The sequence below is a fragment of the Bombina bombina genome, chromosome 1 (genome assembly GCF_027579735.1).
Source record: "Bombina bombina isolate aBomBom1 chromosome 1, aBomBom1.pri, whole genome shotgun sequence".
Taxonomy (NCBI): Eukaryota; Metazoa; Chordata; class Amphibia; order Anura; family Bombinatoridae; genus Bombina; species Bombina bombina.
The window spans coordinates 1,067,906,316-1,067,914,228 of record NC_069499.1 but is presented as its reverse complement, the minus strand read 5'-3'; the positions used below and the strand labels follow the sequence as shown (position 1 = coordinate 1,067,914,228).

The 7,913-nt window shown below is 40.0% G+C and overlaps 1 protein-coding gene across 1 annotated transcript; it reads right to left on the bottom strand.

Annotated features, from left to right (window-relative positions):
- Nucleotides 1–1,260: 1,260 nt before the first annotated feature.
- Nucleotides 1,261–3,030, bottom strand: TP53RK (TP53 regulating kinase). Its single transcript, XM_053693696.1, has 2 exons — nt 2,719–3,030; nt 1,261–1,845 (listed from the first exon to the last, which is right to left on the bottom strand). The coding sequence occupies exons 1-2, from the start codon at nt 2,951–2,953 to the stop codon at nt 1,367–1,369; spliced, it is 714 nt and encodes a 237-aa protein (XP_053549671.1). The 5' UTR covers nt 2,954–3,030; the 3' UTR covers nt 1,261–1,366.
- Nucleotides 3,031–7,913: the final 4,883 nt, after the last annotated feature.

Below are 7,913 nucleotides of genomic sequence, written 5' to 3'. Positions count from 1 at the left end.
TGTACACCAATAGAAAACAACCCTTTGTGTAAAATAAAAAAAAGCCATGCATTAATGCAAGAAAAAAATATTTTAGTTATTAAAACGAAGTAAAACTGCTCTTTTCTATGCTATCACTTTTTGTAATATTTGGCTGCTCTGATGAAGAATGAGTACCATAAAACACATGTACTTTGAGTGCTTCTTTCTTCTTTTTTTTTTAGCCATTACTTAAAAAGGGCATAAAACCAAAAGCTTTTCTTTCATGATTTAGAAAGAATATACAATTTTGAGCAACTTTTCAATTTAGTTCTATTATCAAATTTTCTTGTTATCCATTGTTGTAAAGCAAGAAGGTAAGCTTAGGAGTGTGCACGTGTCTGCAGCATTATATGATCGGTTCACAACAATATTACACATTAGCAACAGCAATAGGTGGCCGCACTATTTTCTCTCATGTAGTTCTACCTATCTAGATATCTCTTCAACAAATAACATGAGAATTAAGCAAATTTAATAGAAATAAATTGTAACCTTTTTTTACAATTGCATTAGCTATCTAAATCATGAAAGAAAAATGTTGGGTTTCCTCTCCTTTAAAATGGGGTCTTTGAGCACACAGATGGAGAACGTTTGTAACGTGATTGGACGTATATTTGTGTGGCCATGAAAGGTTTACAGGTGATTTGTGAATAGTGAGTTGCCGTATAATTGACTCAATGCATGATTTGTATCAACCTGCTCGTCCCCTTTTCTGACTTTACACAGCAAAATTGTGATTAAAGATGTTGTTGTACTTTCAGTATGAATTTTTGCCATCTCTCCTAATTTAGTTTTTTCCCCCCACTGCCACAAGAGATCCTGCACAACATCTAACCATTACAACATTATACAAAGTGATGGCTTGATCAGTGTAGTTGCTCATTTACCTCTGTCCCTAACTGGCCTTATCCAATAAGACTATATAAACAAGGGGTATGCCCCTGCAAAATTAACTAGAAAAAAATTTGCTAATATAAAACAGTTTTATATATATTTTGAAAACAGATATAATATAGAGATATTCTGCAAGCAATGATTTGTTTGGGTATATATTATGCATATTTTTTTTTCAGCGCAAACACATTTTTTAACAATAGTAAGTAATTTAACCAATTCTTTCAGACAATTTTCAAGTAAAAATAGCACAGGTGTGTTATACTTACATTATTATTTCTATGCAAACCATTGTCTATTATAATAAGAAACAGCACCAAGAAAAAACAAAAAAACACACACACAAAGAAGGGATCTTATTTATTTTTTTACAATAAAATATAGAGTTTTTTTATTATAGGTTCACCAGATAAGCACAAAAATACAAACCATGAATAATAGTTGTTCAATTCTATCCAACCATTGATCTTTTTCTACCTCTCAGTCGAACTTCATCAAGCTTTTTGATTACTGGGCCTGACCTTTTAGATGTAGCACAGTAACTCTTTAGAAGGGCCTTGAAGACATCCTCAGTATTGGGGTGGGTACTAAGAAAGGCTTTTTCAAGGACATATAGATCAACACCTTTATCTTCTGGGAGGGCTGAGATAAAACTCAGTCCAAAATCAATTAGAACCAGGTTTAGTTCTTCAATTGGAAAGTGCAACAGCATATTTGATGTAGTAAGATCTCCATGAACGACATCTTCGTCATGCATATGTGCCAAAACCTGACCTATTTTCTCTGCCAAACCATTAAGTTTGCTTATATAATTTACAGTCTGTTGAATAGATATGATATAATCCCGAACTGTAATTGACTGTTCAATATCTTCAAGATATATACAGTTGGAAATGTAGTCAACAAAATAAACTGCAGGTGCTGAAATCCCTAAAAAAAAAAATAAACAAGAAAAAGTAAAATAATAAGTGCTTAAATATAGATACATATTATAGAACTCCTTAAAATAATATTAATAGTATAGTTTTTTAATGCAAAGAATAAGTGGGAAAGTAGAAAGGATTAAGTTGACACAGCAGCATGGAGGGAACCCAGAGAACTCTCCAAAGAGAGAAATAATTTAGCACGCCGATTACTATATTTCTTTATGTTTTATTTAATATTAAATAAAAACAAAAAAATCCAAGATACACTCTTTAGTTACCAAATATGTTCTTACTACTTTGGCTAAAAGGCTTTTTCACATTTTTAGTTTTACAAGTTATTAGAAACTTGCGTTTGCAAAATATCAAATTCAAACAAGGTATTTTACATATCATCTGCTTCAAATATCATTGATTTTGCATTGTTTTAATCCATTTTGTTCCGTGACTCATGATCATCACCCTTTCCCTTCCTGTATATAACACGTTTTTATCTGCCAAGGTGTATCCATAACCTATTTTATTGTTACACAGTGCTGTCACGCCGGCAAAGGAAAAACAAATTGCTCCATTGCTTATGGTTTTATTTATTTTTGTTAGAAAAAATGAAGACTTGGTAACATAAAAATGCGTGGAATACACGTCTGACTGAAATTAAATGACTACGTCACCTTCTCTACAATAGTTACAAGGGGGTGTTTTTTTAACCTAGAAGAGAAACATGAACCAAAATAATTAGCACCAGTGACGTCATCTGTGTATGTAAAAAAACTAAACCACAGATTTCTCAACTCTATTATATATATTTTAATGCGATGTGTTAGTATCTTACATTATCACATAGTAGAGTTCTACCTTCGACAATGCAGTTGGACCTTACCTGCCTTCTTACACCTTAGGATAGAGCGCACCTCCTGCGCAGTCCGCCGGTGAGTTAGCTTCTCGTCCAGTGCAGGGTGTCTGTAACACTTTTTGAACCTTTCTTTCACCACTACCGATTTGCCTAGAAACTTGCCACGGTACACCCTGGCCTCAGCTCCCTGCTTTATCAGTGTCAAACGTTCAAGGTATGCCCTAGTCCGCTCCCGACTGGCGCTTTCTGCATCACCCTCCATGGCAGTTGGCACACGCAGCTGGGCTGGCTAGGCTACGTTAGAGACGTACGGATCCATTTCTTCCACTGACGCACATTAAGAACAAAACGTAACTGTGAAAAGAATAGAACGTTTTTACAGTTTTTACGCAATTCTGGTGCGTTACATAAATAGGCTCAGACAGAAACTCTGAAAAGGATCTTAACGGTCCGGTGGCGTTTGTCTTGTGCAGTGATTTTTTTTTTTTTTAAAACAAAATCTTAGCTATTGCTTTTTAACGCACTTTTAAAGATATTCATCTCACTTGGTTACTGTTTATAATCTGAAGTTTATCAGAAATGTAACAAATTTGTAACCTCTTCACTACCGGTAATTTTAGAGAAAAACCTGCTTAATGTACCAAATATTTTTTAGCAATTTGCTATCCCTCATTTAAACTGAAATACTGCTTTCTTCATATAGGTGACGAGAGTCCATGAGTTGTTACGAATGGGATATACATTCCTACCAGGAGGAGGCAAAGTTTCCCAAACCTCAAAGCCTATAAATTATACCCCTCCCACCTCAGTTAAAACTTTGCCTCCTTAGGAGGTGGTTGGAGTAAGATGATGTGCTTGATTTTTTCAGTGAAGTGTGCTTCAGAGCATTTTGAATCCCTGTTCCCCTCAGAGTATAGTGCTTGTCAGAGGGAAGTGAAGGGAGTGTCTGATGACACCATGTTTTTGCCTCTGGGAAATCTATTTCATAAGTCTCTCTGTAAATTTGGTCGCAGGGATTCATCTTCTGCCTCCCTTTACAGATCAACATTATACTCCTATTCCATTACCTCTACTGATATGTTTCAGTACTGGTTTGGCTGTCTGCTATCAGTGGGCGAGTGCCTGCAATATCATCAAAGGTAAGTATTACTTTCATTTTCTATGGACACTCTTAGCTATGATGGGCACTTATATTTTGAGTTCATATTATATAATCGGTTTATATACAGCCCAGGGACAGGCATTACTCTCCTTTTTTTACTCAAATAACAGTTTTGGGAACAGTTTGCTTAAAGGGACAGTCAACACTAAAATTATTTTTTAAAGAGATAGATAATGCCTTTACTACCCATTCCCAGGTTTGCACAACCAACATTGTTATATTAATATATAACATTTAAACCTCTAAATTTCTGCCAGTTTCTAAGTCACTACAGACAGCCTCTTATCACATGCTTTTTTATTTACTTTTCACAACAGGAGACTGTTCATGTGGGCCATATAGATAACATTGTGTTCATGCCTGTGGAGTTATTTAAGAGTCAGCACAACACAGCACTAAAATGCAAGTCAATAGATAATAAATAAAGCCATGTGATCAGGGGGCTGTCAGAAGATGCTTAGATACAAGGTAATCACAGAGGTAAAAAGTATATTAATATAACTCTGGTGGTTATGCAAAACTAGGAAATCCTATTATATAAAAGGCCAAGTGTGTTTGTCCGAAGCTGTCATGCGCAGTAGAGACAGCACGAGGACAAACACACCTGGCCTTACCTGACAATCCATGCTGTGACTTTGCGGTGCCAGTGGGCGTGACCGGCGGGACAGTGGGCGTGGCCGGACGGGACAGCGGGCATGGTCGGGGCGTGATCAGGCATGAAATGGGCGTGGCCGGGCACGGTCGGCGAGACAGAGAGGGGAGAGGGGGAGAGAGATAGGAAAGAGCTAAAGAGAGCAGAAGAGAGGGGAGAGAGACAGAGCAAAAGAGAGGGGGAAGAGAGAGCACAAAAGAGAGGGGGAGAGAAAGCAAAAGAGAGGTGGGGGAGAGAAAGCAAAAGAGAGGGGCGTAGAGGGAGCAAAAGAGAGGGGGAGAGAGCAAAAGAGAGGGATGGAGAGAGAGAGCAAAAAAAGGAGAGACAGGGCAAAAGAGGGGGAGAAAGAGAGTGCAAAAGAGAGGGGGGAAAGAGAGAGCGCAAAAGAGAGGGGGAGAGAGAGAGCGCATAAGAGGGGGAGAGAGAGCAAAAGAGAGGGGGAGAGAGAGAGCAAAAGAGAGGGGGGAAAGAGAGGGGGAGAGAGAGAGCGCATAAGAGGGGGAGATAGAGAGCCTAAAAGAGAGAGGGAAAGAGAGAGCGCACAAAAGAGAGAGGGAAAGAGAGAGCGCACAGAAGAGAGGGGGAGAGAGAGCGCAAAAGAGAGGGGGAGAGAGAGAGCAAAAGAGAGGGGGAGACAGAGAGCGCAAAAGAGAGGGGAGAGAGAGCAAGAGAGTGGAGAGAGAGCAAAAGAGGGGGGAGAGAAAGCAAAAGAGAGGGGGGAGAGGGAGCAGCAAAAGAGAGGGGGGAGAGAGAGAGCAAAAGAGAGGGGGGAGAGAGAGAGCAAAAGAGAGGGATGGAGAGAGAGAGCATGACAAAGGAGAGAGAGACAGAGCAAAAGAGGGGGGGAGAGAGAGAGCTCAAAAGTGAGGGGGGAGAGAGAGCACAAAAGAGAGGGGGAAAGAGAGAGCGCAAAAGAGGGGGGGAGAGAGAGCACAAAAGAGGGGGAGAGAGCAAAAGAGAGGGGGAGAGAGAGAGGGAGAGAGCGCAAAAGAGAGGGGGAGAGAGAGCGCAAAAGAGAGGGGGAGAGAGAGAGCGCAAAAGAGAGGGGGAGAGAGAGCGCAAAAGAGGGGGGAGAGAAAGTAAAAGAGAGGGGGGAGAGAGAGCAAAAGAGAGGGGGGAGAGAGAGAGCAAAAGAGAGGGGGAGAGAGAGAGCAAAAGAGAGGGATGGAGAGAGCAAAAAAAAAGGAGAGAGAGACAGAGCAAAAGAGGGGGGAGAGAGAGAGTGCAAAAGAGAGGGGGGGAGAGAGAGTGCAAAAGAGGGGGAGAGAGAGCACAAACAAGGGGGAGAGAGAGCGCAAAAGAGGGGGAGAGAGAGAACGCAAAAGAGAGGAGGAGAGAGAGAGCGCGCAAAAGAGGGGGGGAGAGAGAGAGCGCAAAAGAGAGGGGATAGCGCAAAAGAAAGGGGGAGAGAGAGCTCGCAAAAGAGGGGGGAGAGAGTGCAAAAGAGAGAGAGAATGCAAAAGAGAGGGGGGGAGAGAGCGTAAAAGAGAGGGGGAGAGAGCGCAAAAGAGAGGGGGAGAGAGCGCAAAAGAGAGGGGGAGAGAGCGCAAAAGAGAGGGGGAGAGAGCGCAAAAGAGAGGGGGAGAGAGCGCAAAAGAGAGGGGGGGAGAGAGCAAAAGAGAGGTGGAGTGAGAGAGCAAAAGAGAGGTGGAGCGAGAGAGAGCGCAAAAGAGAGGGGGAGAGAGCGCAAAAGAGAGGGGGAGAGAGCGCAAAAGAGAGGGGGAGAGAGCGCAAAAGAGAGGGGGAGAGAGCGCAAAAGAGAGGGGGAGAGAGCGCAAAAGAGAGGGGGAGAGAGCACAAAAGAGAGGGGGAGAGAGAGAGCAAGGGGTGGGACCGCTGTACTGCAAGAAATGACCCGTTTTTTGCGCGCTTTTTGGTTGTGCTCAATTTCGATCTTTTTTTTGTTTAAAGAGATCGTTCTAACATTGCTTTGCAGCCTCATTTTTATAATAGGGGCTTTATTGAACTGTTTCTCTCATAAAGCGCTCAGTAAATTATGTTTTTAAAATACATTTATTTATTTTGCAAACTTTTCCATTCCTCAAAGTTTAAAAAAAAATAATTTTATAATATTGTCATTTTGCTTTATTTCATAAATATTTGTTTCTTTGCCATAATGGAACATTTTGCTACTGTCCCTGAAGTAACCATAGGACCTGAGTCTGCTGAACACCTTTCTACCAAAGTTAAGTGTGTTTTTTTGTAAAACTTCTGAGGTAGCTTCCTCAGCTAATTTATGTGACTCATGTATAGAGTTTTTATCTCATTCTAATTATGTCTCTATAGTTTCAAATGCACTTACTTTTTCACTTTCACAGATGGATGCAGATGGCATACCCCCAGCAGTGAAAAGATTTATTGCTGGTACAATTGAAGAAGCCCTGGCTGAGATTCCGCCTTCAAATAAATGAAAAAGGTCAGCCCATGTTTTACCTTCAACTAGTAATGTATGTACTGACGTATCTTCTAATGATAAGGATTCCTCTGATCCTGAGGCTCCCTCATCTGATACAGAACCAGATAATTCTTCATTTTCATTTAGAATTGAGCATATTTGTCTCTATTAATAGATGTCTTAGCCACTTTAGAGATTGAAGAAGCTAAACCTTCTGATGATAAACCTTTAAATGTCTAAATTCAGTATATAAGACTTAGAAGAGGTTAATCTCCCTGAGATGTTTTCCGGTTTCTGATGCTGTTTCTGATATGGTTGCTAAGGAATGGTCTAAACCAGGTATCTCTTTTAACACTTCTTCAATTTTTTAAAAATTCTATCCTCTACCTACTGCTAGTCTAGAGCTTTAGGAAACTATCCCCAAGGTTGATGGGGCCATTTCTTTTCTAGCTAAACGTAATACTATTCATTTGGAAGATAGTACTTCTTTCAAAGACCCTTTAGATAGGAAACTTAAATCTTATCTTAGGAGGGCTTATATACATACTAGTTATGTCCTTAGACCAGCCATATCTATTGCTGATGTAGCTGCTGCCTCTACTTTTTGGCCATCTACTGTTGTCTAGCAGTTTTCTTCAGATCCTGAATGTTATAACATTCTTCTTTTTCTTCAACAGGCAAATCATTTTATTTGCGATGGAGTATTTGATATCATTAAAATCAATATTAAGACTATGTCCTTGGCTATTCTTTCCAGAAGAGCTTTATGGCTTAAATCTTGGAATTCTGATATGGTATCTAAAATTAGATTGCTATCTCTTTCTTTTCAAGGCAAGAATCTATTTGGTTCTCAATTATATTATATTATTTCCTCTATTACTGGAGGTAAGTCCGTTTTTCTGCCTCAAGACTATAAGTCTAAAGGGAAATTTAAGGCTCCCAATCGTTTCAATCCTTTTGGAATAAAAAACTGAAATTTTCCCCCTCTCCTAAAGCCCCTGGCTCAACTGGAG